This window comes from Aethalodelphis obliquidens, unplaced genomic scaffold, assembly GCF_003676395.1.
Source record: "Aethalodelphis obliquidens isolate GAN/ISIS:26980383/991018 unplaced genomic scaffold, ASM367639v1 scaffold5, whole genome shotgun sequence".
NCBI lineage: Eukaryota > Metazoa > Chordata > Mammalia > Artiodactyla > Delphinidae > Aethalodelphis > Aethalodelphis obliquidens.
Genome location: NW_020837949.1, coordinates 55,146,693 through 55,170,903, shown reverse-complemented (window position 1 = coordinate 55,170,903; position 24,211 = coordinate 55,146,693). Strand labels below are relative to the sequence as shown.

The 24,211-nt window shown below is 38.5% G+C and overlaps 1 protein-coding gene across 13 annotated transcripts in view; it reads right to left on the bottom strand.

Moving 5' to 3' along the window:
* The window catches only part of AKAP9 (A-kinase anchoring protein 9), a 145,547-nt gene extending 125,899 nt beyond the window's left edge, over window positions 1–19,648 (bottom strand). For 7 of the 13 annotated variants that reach the window (XM_027102403.1, XM_027102406.1, XM_027102411.1 and 4 more), the window contains exon 1: window positions 19,369–19,647. In XM_027102403.1, coding sequence (XP_026958204.1) covers window positions 19,369–19,416 — 48 coding nt within the window. In that variant the 5' untranslated portion in view covers window positions 19,417–19,647. Of the gene's footprint in view, window positions 1–19,368 lie in introns of all 13 variants that reach the window. The other 6 variants (XM_027102407.1, XM_027102410.1, XM_027102405.1 and 3 more) reach the window with 1 other exon arrangement.
* Window positions 19,649–24,211: the final 4,563 nt, after the last annotated feature.

Here is a 24,211-nt window from a genome sequence, read left to right as displayed (position 1 = left end):
TAATTTATATTTAATATTTATTTATACTTACAAATACATAACAAAAGAGAAAACTAAAATCCTGTACTATAAAAAGACTGATTAAAAAACAAACAAACAGGGGCTTCCCTGGTGGCGCAGTGGTTGAGAGTCCGCCTGCCGATGCAGGGAACACGGGTTCGTGCCCCGGTCCGGGAAGATCCCACATGCCGCGGAGCGGCTGGGCCCGTGAGCCATGGCCACTGAGCCTGCGCGTCCGGAGCCTGTGCTCCGCAAAGGGAGAGGCCACAACAGTGAGAGGCCTGCGTACCGCAAAAACAAACAAACAAACAAACAAAAAACCCGCTGCCTGAGACAACAGTATCCATTATTAAATGAACCCAATGAAAAGGTTAATAATAGATATGGAATAAAAAGTAGAATAGGGGGGCTTCCCTGGTGGCGCAGTGGTTGAGAGTCCGCCTGCCAATGCAGGGTACACGGGTTCGTGCCCCGGTTTTGGAGGATCCTACATGCCGCGAAGCGGCTGGGCCCGTGAGCCGTGGCCGCTGAGCCTGCGTTTCTGGAGCTTGTGCTCCATAACGGGAGAGGCCCCAACAGTGAGAGGCCCGCATACCGCAAAAAAAAAAAAAAAAAAAAAGGAGAATAGGGGCTTCCTTGGTGGCGCAGTGGTTAAGAAATCGCCTGACAATGCAGGGGACAAGTGTTCAAGCCCCGGTCCAGGAAGATCCCACATGCCGCAAAGCAACTAAGCCCATGAGCCACAACTACTAAGCCTGCGCTCTACAGCCCACAAGCCACAACTATGAAGCCTGTGTGCCACAACTACTGAAGCCCGCAGGCCTAGAGCCTGTGCTCTGCAACAAGAGAAGGCACTGCAATGAGAAGCCCACACACCACAGTGAAGAGTAGCCCCTGCTCGCTGCAACTAGAGAAAGCCCGCGTGCAGCAAAGACCCAACGCAGCTATTAAAAAAAAAAAAAAAAAAAAATAGTTCTATTACAGTATGTAGAACTAATCACTTCTAAGGACATAAAATTACCAAGACATTGTTTCAGGCCTATGTTATTGATTACATGAAGTCATATTATTTTTTCCAGAACAATTAACCAGAAGGTAAACTCCATGAATGTAAGAACTTTTGTTCACTGCTATATATTCAAAATCTAGAACAGTACTCAATAAATACATGATGAGTGAAAAAAAGATAACATACCTTTTATAGAAAAGTTAACATTAAGCAATAATTTTAAGCACTGTTCCACAGAACCTAAGAACTAAGATGATAAACTGACATATCTAATTCCACTATCTAAAAAAGTTCCATGGTCTCAGAATTCAAAGTGGCAATTAAATGAATTAAAACATAAAATATTCCCTCTCACCATAATCTCTCTACCCCACTAGGCAAAACAAATAAACAGAAAAACTAAACAAATGACAAAATGAAATTCTCAGAAAAACAAAAATAATAGCTTTTTAGGAAGAGTTCTGTTTTGTAAAAACATGAGAAAAGGAACAAGAGCACATCATAAATCACATCATAAATAGCTATCTATTTTTATTTTAAATCTGAAAAATGGCAAGTTGGCAGATAAGCAAAAACCAGAAACTCTATTCAATTAGCTAATCATTTGATACTGCAATGAGGCACTTTAAATTACTGGAAAAACATTTATTCTAAAACATGCTGGAAATTCAGACTACAGACATCTGTGTTTGTCATTTGGAAGCCAATTATAAAAATGTTAACATATGCAGGCACGGAAATAGCTGCAAGATTTACTGGAAAGATATCATGTCCATATACACTTGTCTTTCAAAACTAATTCAGATCTCAAGCAAATGTCTTACCCGGACCAGAACACGAATAATTAAATAAAAATGACTAATAATTTATTTCATAAACTCAATATTTATTTATAAATGATCATTCTCAATAAAACAAGGAATTTTTTTAATGCTGTAAAAAAAATGCCAAGTTTTTATAATGTCACTTCAATAAAAGTACTAACTGGAATCTGTTTTGTTTCTTGAGAGTTCATCAGGTGTTTATGTGCCAGGCACAAAGCTAGACATGAGTCGAAATACACTGTCTTAACAGTAGGATCTTTTAGTCTAGGCCAGCCGATTATTTCATTGAGTTGTGAGAAACAAGGTAAAAGTTAGTGTACAATTTTGTAAACTCAACAGTCCTATGTTATCTTTAAGGAGGTAGTACGAGAACTTCTCTTGTCCTGATTTTCTCAAAAAAGGCTTTCTGTAAGAGGTGTGGTTGCAGAGTTTTACAGCTGTGAAGGAAATAACTTGGCATATGACAGACAGTAGTGAGTAGTTCATTTATTTAAAAAATATTTATTGTGTTTATGGAATAAATTATCATGTGTTTGCCCTGTGCAGGGTAGGTAGTAATGAAACAGATACAAACCCTACTCCTCTGAATTGTAATCCAGGTAGGAAGAAAAAAATTAAACAAATATGGACAAATACAGAAATATATCATTTCAAGAGACAAAAAGTGCTTTGAAGAAAAAGTATAGGTACTAAAGAAAGTCTAAAACAGAAAGACTTAATTTGAATGGGAATGTAAGGGAGAAGTCATGAAATATTGAGAAAAGAATGTGGAAGCTGAGGTTTGAAGACAAATATGAGTTACTTGCCCAAAAGTAGCAAAATAGAACAGGAACATCTGACTCCAAAGCCAGTATTCTTTCCATTACACCAATTTGCATTCCATGCATTCTGAGCTCTTTTCCTTCATTTGTCATTAAACTTAAAACCACTAACATTAAATCTAGAACAGGAAGTTTAAAGGCATGAACAAATGAAATCACCAACACAAATACTTTTTTGACAACACTAGGGAAAAAACACACACACAACACACACATACACCAAGAAATTATAAAATATTTAAAAAATGTTATCTACTTTCTCTAGTCTTCAAAAGCAGCTGTAAGTAGCTATGTTTTTACTGTAGAAAATTTAAGAAATCCTAATTAATTCTAATTATGTAACTATTTGTACCTGTCCGTGCAGCCTTTACCTTTGTGATATTCCCTAATGAATGTTGAACAATGCTGTACAAGCTATTACAACAAAACTTCAGGGACCTAACTATGAAAACACAGAAGAATAACACAGTTGACCCAAACACAATTTGTACGTAGAGCTGAAGTAGGGCAACTGAAAACAAAGAAGACAAAAGCAACACTTTAAAGATGCTCTGAAGAATATTTTCCAACGATATGACAAAATACAAACTGTTGGAAAATAACAGTGCCAAATAGACCCGATGAAATCAGATATGGAAAAGACCACAGGACTTTACCTTATGGAGACAGCAGTCTTATTTATATCCTAAAACCTCATTCAATGCAGAATTTTTCTCAAAGTTTTGGAACACTTTCACGTCTAAGAAGAAAACGGATTCTGGAACTGAAAAAGTTACCTTAATTTTGCAAATTTTAACACATTTCATTGTCTGGCACATAGTAAGCCCAAATATTTTTTGAGTGAAAATAATGTTTCAAAAAGAATATGGATTACATATATTAGAGTACTGGACTGTTGTGTTTACAGAGACTCTAATAAACTAGCTATGTGACACTGGACAAGCCACTTAACCTCAAGAGAACTCAATTTTTTCAACTGTACAATGAAGAGGAGGATTAGAAGGATCTCTTAAAACTTCTTTCAGTTTTACCGTATGATCCAGCAAGTCCACTCTTAGGTGATATATCTGAAGAAAACAAAAACAGTAATTCAAAAAGATACATGCACCCCAATGTTCACAGTAGCATTATTTACAATAGCCAACATATGGAAGCAACCTAAGCGTCCATCAACAGATGAATGAATAAAGAAAATGTGGTATACATACAATGGAATATTACTCAGACATAAAAAAGAACGAACTTCTGCCATTTGTATCAACATGGATGGACCAGAAGGTTTTATGCTTACTGAAATAAGTCAGACAGAGAAAGACAAATACTGTATGTTTTCTCTTATATGTGGAATCTAAAAAACAGAACAAACAAATGAATATAACAAAACAGAAACAGACTCAGATATAGAGAACACACTAGTGGTTACCAGTGGGGCAAGAGGCAAGATATAGTGGTAGGGGATTAAGAGGTACAAACTACTATGTATAAAATATTATAAGTAAGGTACAAGAATATACTGTACAGCACAGGGAATATAGCCTATATTTTATAATAACTTTAAATGGAGTATAACCTATAAAAATATTAAATCTCTATGTTGTACACTTGAAAATAATATAATATTGTAGATCAACTATATGTCAATCAATAAATAAAATTTCTTCCAGCTTTTAATGCTTAAATTGGAAAAGTTTTTTTCAACTGTTTCTTTCCCTTTTTCTTCCCCATACTCTCACTTAATTATGTAGAAGAAAAACTAGAATTCTACATTATAAAAGTTCCTTTTTAACTGTTGCTTGAAAAAACAGCTCAATAAATAGTAGCAATTATGAAATGATACCAAATGAAAAAACATACAGAATACAAAGTGGAATGATTATAGTATAGTGTTTAGAACAAATCAGTTCTAAGTATGTAAAATTATCAAAATACTGTTTTAGGCTCATGTTACTATAAGAAGTATATGAAGTCAAATTATTATTGTAGAACAAATAACTAGAAGAGATGCTCCAGGAGGGCAGGGATTTTTAATCAAAATCAAAGCCTATTTAATACTCTTAAGTCTCGAATAGTGCCTGCATATAGGTTCTCAATAAAAATTTGCTGAGTGAAAAAAAAGATAATTTTTTTTTTTTTTTACAGAAAACAGGAACCATAAGCAATAGTTTTAGGCTTATTCCTCAGAACTTCAGAATACCTGTATAGTTTCTTAAAAAAAACCTAAAATGATAAATCAGGTCCATGGTTACATTACTATACAACCATACTATGTAATATTATGTACCTGTCAAAGATAATGTTTTCAAAAAAAATTTAATGTGGGAAAATGCTCTCAACATAAAGCTGGGGGAGAAAAGAGACCAAAACTGCATGCAGAGTATGATTCAAGCTAAGTTTAAAAATATACATAGAAACAAAGAATGAACAAACTGTTAATAGTGATTACTTGTAGGTTATGAGAGTATGGGTAATTGTTTTCTTTTCTGAGAGATTTTCACTGCCTCCCTCCCTCCCCCAAAGATCTGTAAAGAATATTCACTAATAAAACTATGGGCCCATATGTTAATATCACTATTTTTAAAAGGATATAATACAACTACACATCTACCAAAAATCTCATCCCAAAAGACAGAAATAAGGCAGAAGTCCCAGGAATTATGCTGTCTTGGGGCCTGGCCTCTTTCATCAGCCTCTCCAGACACCCTCTCCAGACATCCCATAAGCATAACTGCTAACAGTGACAGATTATTACACCTCACTGTTCAGATGCCACCAACTTCTGTTTCATTTCACTGTCACCTCATTTACTGCTAACACTGAACGGTGAGAACAATGGCACTTTGCCCCAACCTTATCTAGTTTCTGCATAGTATAAAGCTTAATCTCATCAAAAATAAACAAATAAATAGCAGTTCATGTAAAGGAGAATCCTAAAACAAGGTATATCTGTAACAGATGCTATCACCCTCAGCAGCAAAAATACATGCCAGCTTATTATCTGAGGTTTGTTCACTTATAAGCCACAGATAATAGAATATTATTCTCTCTTATATGCATTTTTTTTTGCAGGAAATATCGACTTAAAAAATAAAAGAACTGCTATATCTGGTCACTTCAATGGCCCATCCTGTCAGATATCCAGTGCCCATCAACAGCTCCAATGATCTGTCAGAGATCATTTGTGATGAAACTGGGTGTATAATAAAGACATAAATATCAGTTTGCTTTGGTTTTGCTTCCTCTTCCTATCTCATTCCACAACACAACACACTCACTACTCCCCGAGGACTGAGGGACCATGGGATTATGATCTCTGCACACCGCTAGGCCTTGGGCATATGCATCGGAAAATGGGCAAAAGTTAACACAGCACCAGTGTTTGTAACAGAAAAACTGGAAACAACCCAAATGCTCATTTATATGAGAATGCTAAATGAGGTAAATTCCTATAATGGAATTGTATGCAGGTGTGAACATCTTTACATAATACTGAACAAAAAGAAAATCATTAAATACTGCTTATAATATGATACCATTAAGTTCAAAAACAGCAAAACTAATATATTATGTAAACATATGTGGTACAGAAAAGCAAGGCACTGATAAAGAAAATTCAGAATTGTAGTTACCTTAGGTAGAGAGGGGGTGGGATTAGATTGGGAAAGGTTTCAAATGTATTTGAATGTGTATATTTCTTAAACTGGGTGACAGGCATAGAGGTCATTTTTTAAAAATCATTTTTCTTATCTATATAATTTATATGTATTCTTTTGCAGGTGAAACATATTTAAGTATTTTTAAAGTATGTATTTAGAACTTCCTGCTGAGGGAACTGGCCAGTGCTCATAGCTCCTACCATACAGGACACCCCAGCTGCTCCTCTCAGTCTAGTCTGATGAGAAAAGAGGCAGTTGATTAGATTCTTCTCTTGGAATTAGGGAACAAAGAGTTAGAAAAGATATCCAGAAAGTAACAGAGGGGAGATGAATCTTACTGAAGGATTTGAAAATCAGTGCATGATGCAATAATCATATAAATATCCCTAAACTCACCCATAAAGTACATTTATGTTATCAACCTACTAGTCATGTTGCAGACTAAAATACTTTTTGTGTATTCAGCACAGCCAGTTTTCCTTCTGACGAAATCATCCTTACTTCTTTAGTTGCACACCAAGTAAAGTAGCTGGCATATAAGAGTTCATGATGTATAATCACCTAGTTTTGCAGAATCACACAAATTAGCTATGTCAGTGGGTCCCAAACTTTACTGCACATTGAGGATCTTTAAAATGTAGTGAGTCATGGACTTCCCTGGTGGCGCAGTGGTTGAGAGTCCGCCCGCTGATGCAGGGGACATGGGTTCGTGCCCCGGTCCGGGAAGGTCCCACATGCCGTGGAGTGGCTGGGCCCGTGAGCCATGGCCGCTGAGCCTGAGCATCCGGAGCCTGTGCTCCGCAACGGGAGAGGCCACAACAGTGAGAGGCCCGCGTACCACAAAAAAAAAAAAAAAGTGAGTCCTGGATCACACCTCAGACTTTCTGATTTGGGGTTGGAGTGTGACTTAGGCTTTGAAATTGTTTAAAGCTTTCCAGAGGCTTCTAATGTGCAGCAAAGTTTGGGAACCTCTAAGCTAGATGCTTACTCTATGAATTGATTTGCTTGCACTATTTAAATAATTTTTCTCTCCCCCTTCTTTTTTTTTTTAAGCGTCTACAGTGGGAAACAATTCCATTGAATAGAACAAATTTGGGGATTCATCCTTAATTTTTGGTCATGTGCAAACTGATGTACAAGCAAAAGAAGCTGATCTGCAAAGAGAGGAGCATCAGATATTGTGAAAGTGAAATAAGGGATGATAGAGAGAATGGCATTGGTTCCAAATGCCTGTTCTGTTTCCCATGAGGCCCAACTATACTTCTCTTAGCTTCCTTTGAAATCTCTCTATCTTTACTATAACGCTCTTTTTCTCTCCTTCACTTAACTAATCAGTTTTTTGGGAACAAAGTGCCCTGCTAGAAGTAGGGTGCTTCCATTTAGCTATTTGAATCACTCAATATTTTATATTAAAAAAAAAACAACAACTCATGTTTTCACTGCTTCATCTGTATAGCAATAACATATACCTGCCACCTGGTGGCAGCATACCTACCTGAATATGGGATATCTTTTTTGGAAAACAGTAACCCTTTTCAAAGGTTAAACATGTCAAATATACATTCTTTGACAGTTTTTGGCTACTTTTCGGATAAAATCCATACTGTCTCAACTAACACATATGGCTCCTCATTATCTGATCCCAGCCTATTTCCCCAATCTAGTTTTCCAGCATGAGAATAATGATGATGATGGCTAATACTTCTTGAAAAGTTTTTTAATCTGACAATCTTCTAAGAGCTTTATATGTATTAGCTGAATCCTCACAACAACCCCAAGGCAGGTACTATTATTTTTCTCATTTTCCAGATGGGAAACAGAAGTACAGAGAAGTTTAAGCAACTTGCCTAAAGTCACAAAGCTAATAAACTGCAGAGCCAGAATTTGATCCCAGACTGTCTCGTCTAGTCCAAGCTCATAACCACTACTATTATACTGCTTTTCACAAAAAAATCTTTGAAAAAGTAGGTAGCATTCACCACCCTTTCCTGATTCACATTCATTCTCCATCCCACAGTAATCTGAATTCTTTGCTTCCCTTTCTCACCAACTGTTGCTAAAGCTCAAGGTCACTTTTCAAGTCTCCATCATACTTGATTTCTCATTTTTGACAAGTGGCCACTCCTTAGTTGAAACTCTTCCCTTAGTCTCACAGACATCATCATCTCCTAGCTTTGTAAATAGTTTGTATCCAATATTCTTTGCAGATACTTCTCCACCTGTTTTTTAAACATGGGTGTTTCCACAGAATTCAACTCTCAGTATCCCACTTAGTCGTCATCTTGAGTGAACTCCCTACTCCCAGAGTGTCAGCCAGTATCTTTAAACCAAATATTTCTCTAGCATGGCCTTCTAAACGAACAGACTCATATTCAGTTTTACACTGGGCCACTCTTCTAGGATATCCTCTGACTCCATGTATCCAAAACAAAAGTCATCTTCATCTTACTAAAATATTTGTTACCCTCCAAAAATGCCCACATTTCCTATCTCAGAGACCCATTTCACTCAAATCCTCTTTTCCCCCAAATTTGTCCATGTTCCCCTATCTCAGAGACCAGCATCTACATACCTTAAGTTGCTCAAGTCAGAAAACTAGAGTCTTCTCTTATCTTAGTCTGTTTGGGCTGCTATAACAAAATATCATAGACTGGGTGGCATATAAACATCAGAAATCTATTTCTCACAGTTCTGGAGGCTGTAAGTCCAAGATCAGGGAACCAGCAGATCTGGTGCCTGGTGAGAGCCCACTTTCTAGTTCACAGATGGCCATCGTTTTGCTATAGCCTCACATGGTGAAGGGGGCAAGGAATCTCTCTTTTGTAAGAGCAGTAATCCCATTTATGAGGGCTCTGCCCTCATGACTTAGTCATTTCCCAAAGGTGCCACCCTCCTAATACAATCACCTTGGGTGGTACGATCGCTACGTATGATTTCTAGGGGGAAATGAACATTCAGATCATAGCATCTCTCTTACCCTTTACAACAATTATCAAGGCCTCTCAATCTTACCTCCTAAACAGTGATCAGGGATCACTGTTTAGCCAGTGCAGGGCTGAAGTTAAGAACACAATCTCTTGGGTCAGAGTGGGTTTGAATCCTTGTTCTGCCACCATGACTTTGTGCAAATTACTTAACCTCTCTAGTTTTCCCACCTATGAAATAGGGATAGAAACAGTATCCACAGCTGTTAGAATAGTTATAAGGATTAAATAAGAAAATGAATGTAAAACGCTTAGCATAATGCCTAGCATTAGAAAGTGCTCAAAAATCGGTAGCTACTATCATCACAAATTCATACTCTTCTATCTTCCACTGTCAACCTTCCCACTGTCCAAGTGAAAGACAATGAGGTAGAAACAGAAGTGGGGATAAATCAAGAAATATTTAGAAGGTAAAATCAGCAGAATGTGGTGATTGGTTGGCTCTGAAAGGTAAAGGAGAGTAACTCCCGGAAACCAAATAGAAGGTGAGATAATGTGGGCCTATTGGGTTGTGGTGTTAGAATGGGAAGAAAAAGGCTAAGTAGAAGACAAATTTTGAATAAAAAACAATTAATGGGATTGGGTTATGAGTACACAGGATACAGGAAGATAATTGCAGAATAATTCAAAGGGTTTTAGTTTTCAACTGAGATGCTTTCTCAATAGGTATAAACTACTGAGCCTCAAAAATATGATGGCACATAAGACAGAAAACAAGAACATTAAAATTTTATTTATTTATTTATTTTTGGCTGCATTGGGTCTTCTTTGCTGCACGTGGGCTTTCTCTAGTTGTGGTGAGCCAGAGCTACTCTTCCTTGCGGTGCCCGGGCTTCTCACTGCAGTGGCTTCTCTTGTTGCGGAGCATGGGCTCTAGGCATGCAGGCTTCAGTAGCTGCAGCACGCTGGCTCAGTAGGTGCAGCACGTGGGCCCTGGAGCATGCGAGTTTCAGTAGTTGTAGCATGTGGGCTCAGTAGTTGTGGTGCGTGGGCTCTAGGGCACACAGGCTTCAGTAGTTATGGCACACGGGCTCAGTAGTTGTGGCTCACGGGCTCTAGAGCACAGGCTCAGTAGTTGTGGCACACAGGCTTAGTTGCTCTGTGGCACGTGGGATCTTCCCGGACCAGGGATCGAACCCGTGTCCCCTGCATTGGCAGGCAGATTCTTAACCACTGCACCACTGGGGAAGTCCCAAACATTAAAAATTTTAAATCCAAATCACAGAGGGAAAAAAAGACTATATAGACTCCTGTCATAAGACTAAAACACCAATGCCTATTAAAATTACTTATACTGCATTTCACCCTTTTAATTAAAAAATATATATATATTCTTCTCACCTAAAAAAAAAATCCCAAATTACTATCTTCTCTTTTTCTCAAACTTTACTAAAAATTGCTATTGGTTAAAATGGAAAAGTGAGAGTTCTCTTGTTAAAGGGAGTAGAAATGCTCAGACATATATTTTCATTAGAAGAGGAATTTATAAAAATTAAAAATTAAATATCAGTTTGGCAAATGTAGATGGTTGTACATTAAAATAGTCCCAATATTTTAAGTTATCTTTGAAAAGTTTCTATAACTTTCAGCCAAAACCTATTATTTCATATATAAACTCCCAGCAAATATTTGCTAATGCAGGTTTTACACATTTTCTAATACTTTGCCCTTTACAGCATCTACTTATTTATTTGACTTTAGAAATCAACTTATACATACACAGTCAATAGACCATAAGTGGTGTAGTAATTAACTCAGATCACTGCCCCATGCCCATCGCAAATCCCTGCATCTCTTTCCCCTGCATCCTCTTACACACTTTCATACATTAAACTTGCTTTTTCATAAATCTGAAGAATATTTTTAGTTATAACCGGTCCCTGTTCCTATCTTCCCTGGGGAAACAATAAGGCAGTATCAACTTGAAAAAGTGAGACCCTTGAGGAATAAATACAGTCTAATCAGAGTCCACAATGAATGAGCCCTAGCAAACAAGGAATTTTGTTTGCTAATTTTGTGTGTTCAGTATCAAGAAAAAGAAGGAAAGAGAGTCTAGACTTTACACCCTGTTAGTTTTTCATAGCTCTGTAACCAGAGAACCTATTCAATTAATACAATTTATAAATTCAAATCTTTATAGATTAGGATTTTGAATAGTTTAGTATAGTTCTTACTAGTGAAAATTAATAATTTGGGGGGCTTTGAGAAATGACCTCTTACAAGAAAAGAAGTAAATTTGGGGGCTTTAAGAAATGATTTCTTAAAAGGAAAAAAAAGTTAGACTTACAGAGAAACTTTTAGACCACATAAGAATCTCAGTGAACAGCAAACCACAGTAAGAATCATAACCCTGATGGCAACTGAAAACAAACACCACACTGTTCATGAAACAAAGAGAATGAAGGAATTTTTCATGGTACAAAAGAATCTATAGATTTAAATAAATAACTTAGGCAAAACCACTTCTGGAACAATTCTGTTTTTAACAGCATTAAATCCACATGCAAATTGACCACAGCTTTATGCAGTGTACCTAGATGAGCATTAAGTATCCTAAGTTATATTTTGGTGACCATGACCACAAAAACTCTAGAAGTAAAAGGGGAGTCAACATGACAAGAAAAGTATGTTACACCAGTAAAATATCTGTACAGATCTATTGTGTTCACATATGAAAATGGCAGGTCTTTTTGTTACTAAAGAAGATTAGGGTTTTTTTCCCATAGTGAAAATGGATTGGTAATGGTCAAGCAAAAAACCCAATAGGTGCCTCTGGAACCAGCTGCATGCACTTGTAAAACAACTGGCTATGGAATGAAATGACTCACTGGCCCACACAGAATTCAAACTTTAGCATTATGCTCTAATCAAACTACCAGGAACTTATGCAAAGGAAGGAACAGTTTAAATTTTGGCATAGCCCAGAAGGCCTAAAAAAAAGATGGAAGATGATCCTATGGAGACGTGTATCTCTCTCTACCTCTCTCCATCACCTGTCTGACTGCATGTTTCTCCCTCTCTCTCCCTCTCAGTATATAAATATATATGTAAGATAAATATAATAAGTAATAATCAGTAATATTATGTAAAAGAAGTTGGTAACAACAGAATTAAAAAATGGGCAAAGGACTTGAATAGACATTTCTCCAAAGACAGACAAATGGCCAATAAGCACATGTAAAGATGTTCAACATCCTTAGTCATTAGGAAATTAAAGCGCAAAAGCAAAATGAGATACCACTTCCCACCCACTAGAATAGCTATAATTTTAAAAAAATAGAGGAGCTTCACTGCTGGCACAGTGGTTAAGAATCTGCCTGCCAATGCAGAGGACACGGGTTGGAGCCTGGGTCCGGGAAGATCCCACATGTCACGGAGCAACTAAGCCTGTGCGCCACCACTACTGAGCCTGCACTCTAGAGCTCGCGAGCCACAACTACTGAGGCCACATGCCACAACTACTGAAGCCCACGCAACTAGAGCCTGTGCTCTGCAACAAGAAGCCACCGCAATGAGATGCCCATGCACCGCAATGAAGAGTAGCCCCCGCTTGCTCCAACTAGAGAAAGCCCGCGCGTAGCAACGAAGACACAACACGGCCAAAAATAAAAATAAAACAAATATACTTAAAAAAATGGAAAACAATAAGTGTTGGTGAGGATATGGAGAAATTAGAACCCTCATACACTGCTGGTGGGAATAGATACAGGCACTATGGAAAAAGTTTGGTGGTTCCTCAAAAAACATTGAATTACCATATGATCCAGAAATTCTACTCCTAGATATAGACCCAAGGGAAATGAAAACTGGTACTCAAATACTACATATGAATCTTCAAAGCAGCACTATTCACAAAAGCCATAAGGTAGAAACAACTCAAATGCCCATCAATGAATAAATAAACAAAATGTGGTATATACATACAACAAAATATTATTCAGCCATAAAAGGAAATGAAGAACTGATGCATACTATAACACTGATGAACCTTAAAAACATTATACTAAGTGAAAAAAAAAAAAGACATTAAGGGTCAAACAGTATATGATTACATTTATATGAAATATGTAGAATAGGTAAACCGATAGAAACAGAAAGCAGATTGGTGGTTGCTAGAGGCTGGGGGAAGTAGGGAATGAAGAGTATCTTCTTAATGGATACAGGGCTTTACTCTGGGATGATAAAAATGTTTCAGAACTAGATAGAAGTGGTTGTACAACGCTGAACTGTTATGCCTCTGAATTGTTTTAAGATGGTTAATTTTTATATGACTTCCACCTCAAGTAAAAATTAAAAAATCATAGATTCTTTATATCTAGCACCAGAAGAACTCAAAAAGCTCTCAACCATCACCGCATTTATTCTTCAAAACACCTGCTAAGAGTCATGGACTGTGACAGGATTATTCCCACAGACAATAAGGCACAGACTTCATGATAATTTAAATAAGTGCTTGCCAAGTAAAAGTCCATAGCTGCAGTTGTAGGCGTTCAAAACTGTTAGTTGAACAAATAAGCCAGTAAATGTCTCCAAAGACCTAGTGCCTGTTCTTGTACGACAAATAGCATATACACATAGAATAGATGCCACGCCCCAGATGTAAAACAACCTTTATAAGTTTATAAAGAAACTTTAAAAAATTCTGAAGCTTTCCAAATTAAACTTTTTAAAGAGATGCTAACTAAGGCAATAAGATGTCCAATTTCAATGGAAATGAATTGAGAAATAAATATAAATAATGTTCCTTACCATTTAATGTTTAACAATTTACCATGAGAACCTTTTTTAGCTTCCATATTAGAAGAAATTCACTTACATTTCAATAATCAGTAGCCTATAACAGATAAACATTTTACGGTCACAGTTTAGTTCTTACGACAAACTTTTTTATATATAAAAATAAGAGGTGTTTTGTTTGAAAATAATTTTTGCCCCTATCTTGTCATATTCCAGTCACTTGGATATGTCCTATCTTTTTCACTTCCTCTTTTCCATGTGCTCATTCGACTTTCAGTTTCACTGACAGGACACCACAGACCTCCTTGCCAAACCTTTCTTCATTGGATCTTATTTTTTTTTTTTTAACATCTTTATTGGAGTATAATTGCTTTACAATGGTGTGTTAGTTTCTGCTTTAGAACAAAGTGAATCAGTTATACATATACATATGTTCCCATATCTCTTCCCTCTTGCGTCTCCCTCCCTCCCACCCTCCCTAACCCACCCCTCTAGGTGGTCACAAAGCACCGAGCTGATCTCCCTGTGCTATGCAGCTGCTTCCCACTAGCTATCTTACATTTGGTAGTGTATTTATGTCCATGCCGCGCTCTCGCTTTGTCACAGCTTACCCTCCCCCTCCCCATATCCTCAAGTCCATTCTCTAGTAGGTCTGTGTCTTTATTCCTGTCTTACTCCTAGGTTCTTCATGACATTTAGTTTTTCTTAACTTCCACATATATGTGTTAGCATATGGTATTTGTCCTTCTCTTTCTGACTTACTTCACTCTGTATGACAGACTCTAGGTCTATCCACCTCACTACAAATAACTCAATTTCGTTTCTTTTTATGGCTGAGTAATATTCCATTGTATATATGTGCCACATCTTCTTCATCCATTCATCCAATGATGGACACTTAGGTTGTTTCTGTCTCCGGGCTATTGTAAATAGAGCTGCAATGAACATTTTGGTACATGACTCTTTTTGAATTATGGTTTTCTCAGGGAATATGCCCAGTAGTGGGATTGCTGGGTCATATGGTACTTCTATTTGTAGTTTTTTAAGGAAACTCCATACTGTTCTCTATAGTGGCTGTACCAATTCACATTTCTACCAGCAGTGCGAGAGTGTTCCCTTTTCTCCACACCCTCTCCAGCATTTATTGTTTGTAGATTTTTTGATGATGGCCATTCTGACTGGTATGAGATGATATCTCATTGTAGTTTTGATTTGCATTTCTCTAATGATTAATGATGTTGAGCATTCTTTCATGTGTTTGTTGGCAGTCTGTATATCTTCTTTGGAGAAATGTCTATTTAGGTCTTCTGCCCATTTTTGGATTGGATTGTTTGTTTTTTTGTTATTGAGCTGCATGAGCTGCTTATAAATTTTGGAGATTAATCCTTTGTCAGTTGCTTCATTTGCACTGGATCTTAAGGATCTTTTTTACCCAACCACTTCTCTATCCCTGTTCCTGCCACTTCTTGGAATGGCCTTAAAAACCTTTCTTCAATATATACTTCAAGAAACCTGTTCTGCCCATTCTTTCCTCCATATTCTCTCTTAAAGCTCATAATCTAAAAATCATGTTTTGCTTTGTTTTTTTTCCAACAAAGCCTAAAGTTCATTAATTAGTTTTTAAGTCACAGACAATGCACCACTGTTGCAATAAATGTTGAAGGTATCAAACTCCTGTATCTATTTTGAAAGCTAAGCAAGCTATGTCACATATAAGAATTAAAATCTAGAAAGTTTAAAAGAAACAAGGAGGGAGAGCAACTTTCTTAGTGGTGGAGCACTGTGTCTGAAATATGCAAAGAACAATTGTACACCATAACTAACTTTGTCTACCTGAGTGGAAAAAGTAATTGAAAAGTCCTGTTATCAATAACCTAATATAAAGGTTGCACAGAGCACCGTCCTTTTTTGCATACAATTGGCACTACTTTCCAAACTGAAAATGCTCATTAAACAAATAAAAATCATATGATTAGTATTTACTGAATGCAATAGGCAAAAATTTTTAATAATTATTCAACAAATAATGGCAATTATATAAAATGCTGAATAGTTGATTAAAAACTTTGGTTTTACTGAATTCTACTACATTAGTAGAATGTTAAAAAGTATACCTAAGGTGAATTTGCAGAAGTAATTTTATACTAAATACATAACTGTCCTCTAATTTTGTTAGCTAATATTACAATACTTTCTTTACGTAATATTGTAAATAATTTTACTTGGGAAAAAATGAAGTCATTTAAAGTGAAGTTAGAATAGTTTGGATCAACACAAGGACAGCCTATGTAGTACCGTCCCTGTCAGCACCTTGCAGGGGTGTTAGCCCAGCTCTGAAATTTTTTTTTTTTTTTTTTGCCGTACGCGGGCCTCTCACTGTTGTGGCCTCTCCCGTTGCGGAGCACAGGCTCCGGACATGCAGGCTCAGCGGCCATGGCTCACAGGCCCAGCCGCTCCGCGGCATGTGGGATCTTCCCGGACCGGGGCACGATCCTGCATCGGCAGGCGGACTCTCAACCACTATGCCACCAGGGAAGCCCAGCTCTGAAAATATTTACTTAATGCAGTAATGTCTCACATCTCCACGGGTCAGGCTTCTTACTACATCAACACTGAGGAAGTAGCTGAGAACCCAACAGCAAACGAAAAAACCAACAGGTAGCAGAAGAACTAAACTGTCATAAAGCCCATTCACCAGGCTCCATCAATGCTTGGTTATTACAAACCACTGTATCAAGCTCAGTTACTGGGTTCTCTAGTCACAGCAAATCTAAAACAGCAAGTTAGGGGAGGAGGCACAGGAGATGGAGCAAGGAAGGAAGTTTTCCAATGAACAGCTTACCAAAAACCAAGTAAAAAATTTACAAGTTGTGGTTTGTAAAACTAGACTATCAAATACAATATTTAAGTCCAATGAACAAACAAGACATTTAGAGAACCAAGTGTCTGAATAAGTTTTAGAAATGATGATTTTAAGAGATTTCTAATGCCAGCAATAAGATACTTCCAATTAAGAGAATTCTGGAATACTGTTATTAAATTACAACATGCTAGTAAAGTAGCACCCATTAACAATTCATAGTCATTCTGCTCATTAATTCACTAAGCAAATATTTACTGAGTACTCACTATCTGATAGATATTATGCTAGACTGCATTAACATCAGTATCAAGAGCTTTCTTTGTAAAACAGTCTTAAAAACGAGGTAGCAACATTTAACACATTTTACCAAATGAAAAAATTCGCCCAATATCCTACTATACCATCTCTCTCATTCTACTTATTACCCAGTGTCTGTCCGTCCCACTAAACTTTGAGCAACATGAAAGCAGAGACTATCACCACCTCTGTTATCTCTGGCTCTTGGTATAAAACAGCAGTTCGATACAGGTTTGCTGAACGACCTTACACTTACAATCCAAAGTTTTTAAGTCCTAATCTAAAAGCACACATTTATACAAATGAAGTAATGTCTACACTATTTTTGATGATGCTGTTTTCACTCTATTTTCCATGTTCCTATCAGTCTTCATAACCTTAACAGCTGAATAATATTCCATCACACTAATATAGTTTAGAAAACGATTCTCCTAATATTGTCTTTGAAGTTTGTTCCTGTGTTTTTATATTGTGTCGCCAATGCTCCAGCAAATGTATCTTGCCTTACATGTCTCACACATTTATTTCTGACTGGAAAAATTGGGATCTAGTCTAGAAGATAATCTTCTACAATAAAAGTGAATGTTAAAAGGAGATTTTTATCCCATAGGCAGAATTTTGAAAGACAAAAAACACACATACACACAAAGAAACTAGAATTCTTTTTTGCCAAATCAAAGCAATTTAAATAAATCCTCTATTATGAAATCTGTTGTCCAAAGTAAACTATGTTTTTTGGACTGCTTCACATATACTTAGGAAGGATACTTCTGGAGACAGTAAAAATTCTCAGGTAACAAACAGACAAACAAAATGTCTAATTAGAACAGAACTTCGATGCTTTTGGAAGGGGGTACACACTTTACCTCCACTGTTTTGGATTCACAGATCACACTCAGACCCTCAGACTGCAGAAATGTAAGCAACTTTGGGCTTCTAAAGATGCCTCGATACCCTTTTCCTTCCATGTATAGATCCTAAAGTAATAATCTACCCGATAACATACAAGCACTTACACTTTGACCTTAGATAATATGAAGCTAGTTCATACGTTTATATTAATTTAAGAAACTTGTGCTAAGCATCTACCACTGTATCTCTGCAGTATGGCCCTTCAGTGATTACTGAAATCACAGACCCAGTCTCGTTTATTTATTTGGAGGAAGGAGAAGGTGAGGAAGAGAGAAGAAACAGTTAACTATATTATAATTTAATTGAGGTGCAAGTATGGTTACTAACACTGATCTCTAATAAGCCAAAATATAGTCTAAAAACGGTAATTTCATTGTCGGGAGGAAGGGAGCCTTTGAGGCCAGACAAAAAATATGTTCAAACATGTAATTTTTTAAAGAAATATTCTATTTAATTTATATTTTGTCTGTTAAATTTTTCATGAAACCCAGTGAATAATACCTTTTGCATTGTTTGCTTTACAGGTTTTTTCATACACACATTGGGACTCAACAAGATATATAAAACAATTCAATTGTTTAAAGCAGGAATTCTATAGGTGTTGCTTAGAATATGGAACCTTGCGTTCCCAGGAGTTCCATTCACATACTGCATTAACATTCCACACAATACAAAGCGCATGCCATGACAAAGACCTCCAAACACAAACATACAAAGCCATGCTTCTAAAAACGGCCCTAAAGCGAAGTTCACAGCTGGCACTTGTGGCACTCTCAAGCCACGGCTGAGGCAGCTGTCACAGGCCAATCACACACCCAAGAGTGCCAGCGTGCCACCTAAGAAAGCCAAGCTGATGATGAGCGTACAAATCCCCTACCGAATAAAGAAAGGCCCCAAATCCCCACCCTGAAAAGCACAATGCCTGCACAACCCAGAAAACTCCCTAAAAAAGCGAAACGCTGTAGATTTAAAAGCAATAAATATCTGCTTATGGCAATACAGTAAAAGAGAGATTTTTAATATTTGGGCATTCACGAGAAAGGAGCCACAGCACCCAATCATCACGGAAGTATCCGTTAGGTAGTTTATCACCAGGTTTTTTCAGTTAGAAAAGGGAGAGAAGGCGAGGGGAAAACGCAGACCCTGCAGCACCTCCCTCCCCAAGCGACGCACCAGAGCTGCTAAGATCTCCGCTTCCCAGGCCCCCTCCCCAACCCTTCCCAGCCACCGCCTCCCAGCGCAGGCCGGGCGGCCTCCAGCTCTCTTACCTTGGCTTTGCCAGCCTCCAGCTTCTTCTGTCTCTCTTCGTCCTCCATAGCGTCTGCGGGGAAGGCTGGGGGAAGACAGGCAGGGGGTCGGGACAGAAAGGAAAGGTCGGTTCACACGGGGATGCGACCGCAAGCTCCGTGGCCCTAGGAGCAGGGCTGGGCCAGGCGCTCCCCCCCGCTCGAGTGGAACCAGTCTCGACGCTCACTGGCTGACCGTCTTCGGCCGCACGGGTAGCGTCGTCACCGCCGCCGCCATCTTCGTCTCCACGTAAACACACGGCGGGACGGGAGGGAGGGGGACGTTGTCCGCGCAGCCGCCGCGAGCCCGGCCGCTCAGGGCAGGTGCGCCAGCGGTCCCGCCCCACCCCGCCCCGCCCTCGCCAACCACGCGCGCCGCCGCGGGGGCTGCCCCAACCGGGCCTCAGATGTCTGCGCCCACAGGCGAGAATCCGGTGGGAGAGAGCCCCCTTCCCCGGGGACTAACGCCAGTCCCCAGGTGGCGGCCTGGCTGAGGAGGTGGGAGAGAGGGGGTGCGCCAGGGGCGCCGGTCGGACCCCCACCACCGTACAAGGGACTCTGGTCGCTTTTAAAACATGGAGATGTTTAAAATTTCAAGGGAAAAAAGAAAACACAGGTCCCTAAAGGTGAAATTGGTGAACAATGAAAAACCCCAAAGGAAAAGATGGGGGGCGGGGAGGGGACCTATTGGACGACTGCTCAACCCGGAGGATTGGGAGAGCAGCCAGTAGCCCTCACTCCTTCCATAGCAGAAAGCTCCTCCCTTTTCCTCCCACGGGGCTGCCCAGTCTCCGGTTCATCTTCAAGGCCCACCTCACGCGCCGTCCGGGACAACTTTTCTGATCTCTTTGTTACCTCCAGCCTAACAATCCTCTCCCACCCCTCCTCAGAGCTTCCCCTTAACTATGGTGTTCTGAAAGGAGCCTAGGCTTTGGAACCTGGGTTGAAGACGAAGCCAATATAGACAGTCTAGCTTAAATGATCTTGAACAAGTTACCTATCCTCCTGTAGCTTACCTGGAAGTTTTGGAAGGCTTGTTAATATATGTGAGTTAACATGTGACTGCCCCTGGCATATTAAAACATCCTTAATGTCAGTTTTCTTTCTCCTTGTATTTCCCTTATGTACTCTGCATGATATTTTAATAATTTGTGGCCATTCTTAATTCACCTCATACTCCTGCCTCCTTAATGGCAAACACTGTCTCGCTCATCTTGGCATTACTAAAAAGACCAGCGTAATGCTTTGCACACAATAAACACTTGTTGGATTGAACTGAGGCATTTTAATAAATTTAGCATGACTTTCTTTTCTTTATTTTCATCTGTTCCCTCATTACTTCCTTCTTCTTCCCCATCATCATACTCTCAAATTCATTCCTGGTATGAACTAACTACGCTTTTTGATTTCTCAGGTTGATCATGTTTCTCCTTTGTTTTGGGTTAAGTTAGACTGAAACACTAGCAGGTGTGAACTGAAATAAGCTATCAGTTAAATCACAGAAGTGGTGTTAAGTGAAAATTGGGCTTAAAAAAAGAAAAAGGAAAAAACCTAAAGATCTTAAGTCTACCACAAACTGAAGACTAGTTTTAAATAGTCTGGATTTAGAAATTCCTAGATTTAAAAGATTTTTTTGTTCTCAAACTTCGTAATGCATACATAATTGTGGCAGCTTGTAACACCCAAGTATATAGTCCTATTTTCCTAACCTGAATTGAGAAGTGGATGAGATTAAACATTTTATCATGGGAATAAAAGAATTGAGACAATAAAAGAAGCTTGTCATCTACCAAACTAAAAATAAAACTAGGACTGGGGGTTTCCCTGGTGGCGCAGTGGTTGAGAGTCCACCTGCCGATGCAGGGGACACGGGTTCGTGCCCCGGTCCGGGAGGATCCCACATGTCGCGGAGCGGCTGGGCCCGTGAGCCATGGCCGCTGAGCTTGCGCGTCCGTTACCTGTGCTCCGCAACGGGAGGGACCACAGCAGTGAGAGGCCCGCGTACCGCAAAAAAAAAACAAAAAAAACAAAACTAGGACTGGAACCAAGTGTTCTAATACTGCAGTGATTTAAATACTGCCTGGACTGAGGGACTGTGTTTGTAGATTCTGATTGCCTAAGAGGAGGAAGCCCTACAATAATCTGACAAGATATTCCTGTTTGTTAATAGATGCTGCTTTCTCAGTGACTAAGGAATTCACCTGTTTGTTCCAGTGTGTGCTGAAAATGTTCAAGAAACATTTGTTCCAGTATGTGCTGAAAATGTTCGAGAACCTTCTAAAGCAATAAGATTATTTCAATGTTTCCCTTTACTAAGAGCAGCCAATCATACATGTCTGTTTCATATATAATGGGTGCTCAATAAATGTAGAAAGTTAATTGTGCGTTAAGTACTGTTAGACGGGCAAGTATGTGGCACTAGTGCTCTGCCACCTCCTTATGACAGCTATTCATGTCATGTCATGTCATGATTCATTCAAGTCATTCCCTGAGAAGATATTTGAGCAGAGAATTGGAAGAGATGAGAGAGTGAGCCATGGGGATAAGTGAGGATATTGCAAGTCTAAAGGTCCTGAAGCTAGATCATGACTTGACGGTCATGTTAAAGGAAAAACAGGAGGCAAGGATGGCTAGAGTAGAGTGAGCAAGGAGGAGGATAGTAGGAGATGCGGTCAGAGAAGTAACAGGAGGCCAGATCCTGTAGAGTTCTGAAGGTCATAAGGACTGGCTTTTACACTGAGTGAGATCAGGAGCCACTGGAGAATTTTGAGCAGATGGGTAACATGATCTGGATTATGTTATTAAAGGACATCTGGCTGCTAGGAGGAGACTGGACTATGGGGCATCATTTGGGATGCTACTGCAATAATCTAGACAAGAGATACAGGGAGTTTGGACCATGGTAGTGGTAGTGAATTAGATTCTGGATATATCTTGAATATGGAACTAATAGTGCCACAGGAGTTGTGGATCGAACATGAAGTTTGAGGTAAAAAGAGGAGTCAAGGTTGACTCCAGTGTTTTTGGCCTGAGCAACTGAAATGATGGAGATGCCAGTAACTGAGATGGGGAAGAGTAAGTTTCGAGGAGAACATGATAAATTAGAGATACATATTAGGTATCCAAGGAGTGATGTCAAATATACTCCTGGATATCTGAGTCTGGAGTTCAGAAGAGAGGTCCAAATATAAATTTGAGAATAATCAGCATATAGATAGCATTTTAAGTTAAGGCCTTGGATGAGATCATCCAGGACCATGCTGTCCAATACAGCAGGCATTAGCCATAGGTGGCTATTGAGCATATGAAATATGGCTAGTCTGAACTAAAATATGCTGTAAGTATAACACATTGGATTTTGAAGACAGTATTTAAAACAAAATAATTTAAAATATCTCATTAATGTTAATGATGAGTGTCCACCATAGAGAATTACCTTACATGGTTACTACTGCATCTCCTTTAGACAAAGCCACTCTTTCTAAATTAAAACTGGTCCTGAAGAGCTTCCTTAGTCAAGGCCCAGTATTGAAATTGAAGGTTAAGACTGTTCTATCAATCATGGACAGAATGGTTGCCTATATTGGAGAGAAATATGGCTACAAATCCAAGATTCAAAAGCTGAGCAGATTTATACGGGAAATTTTCTAAAGTGTTGATTTTCTGTCAGTGAAAATTCTTAAACTTGGAGCAACGATAAAATGCTTCCTGAAAGAAAAAGAAAAATAATTTAATAGCTCATTAATATATCAATTTTTAAAGTAATATATTTATATTGATTATATTTTGAAATGCTAATATTTGGAGTGTATTGGGTTAAATAATATATATATGAATTTCATCAGTTTATTTTTGCTTTTTTTAATGTAGCTATTAGAAAATTTCAAATTACACATGCAGTTTGCATTCATGGCTCACATTATTTTTCTATTAGACTGTGCTGCTCTTGGGGGCAAGTTTAGATAGAGAAATGATAGAATGACTGAGTCTTGGAGCACTCTAAGAGGAAGGGAAGGTGAAAGGAATCAGCAAGTGAGACTGAGAACAGTGGCTAGCTTGGTAAGAGGAACCAGCAGCCAAGTGAAGAAAGTGAAGGAGAGAGTGATGAACTGTGGCAACTGCTGCTAATAGGTTAAGTAAGTTGAGGACTGAGAAATGACCACTGGGTTTAGCAAGGTAAAGGTCACTGGAGGCTTCCTGGGATGTCATTGTAAATCAATCATTAACTGTTTCCTACTGAGTGCAAGTACTGCCGCAGTATCGTTCTCAACAAAGAGCCCTTGGAAGTCACTTCCAATGGACCAGAATTGAAAAGGGAAATGATATCGATTTGTCATCACTGATTCAAGTTACATTCTAGTGATTCTGTTTATAACATCTGTAAAACTCATAATAGAGCTACACTTCTTTTAGTGTTGACTTGCCTTCTTAATAGTGAGAATACTACACTATACTTATTTCCCCAGAGGAATTAAAGATTTCTAAAAGTACTTTTTATATTTTCCGTTTAAATAGTGTTAGCCCCTTATTGGCAAGATAGCAAACAGGCCTGTGAAGAATACCTATCATGATCAGCAAACAAGAGATTGCTCTAACTGTAGCCAAATCATATTTTGAGAAGCTTTCTCCGTCCCTCCCCCCAGTATATTGTAATTTCCATTTCATGTTATTTGATCTTTCACAAATTGGTCAGATACAACCTGTCCGCCATTTCATTTAGTAGCCAATACGTATCAATAGACCTTGACTTCACAAAACCTGCAGCAGCAATTGAGGCAATTCCTTAGATTCTATATTAAAAAGAAAAAAATAAAGAAAAAGACGG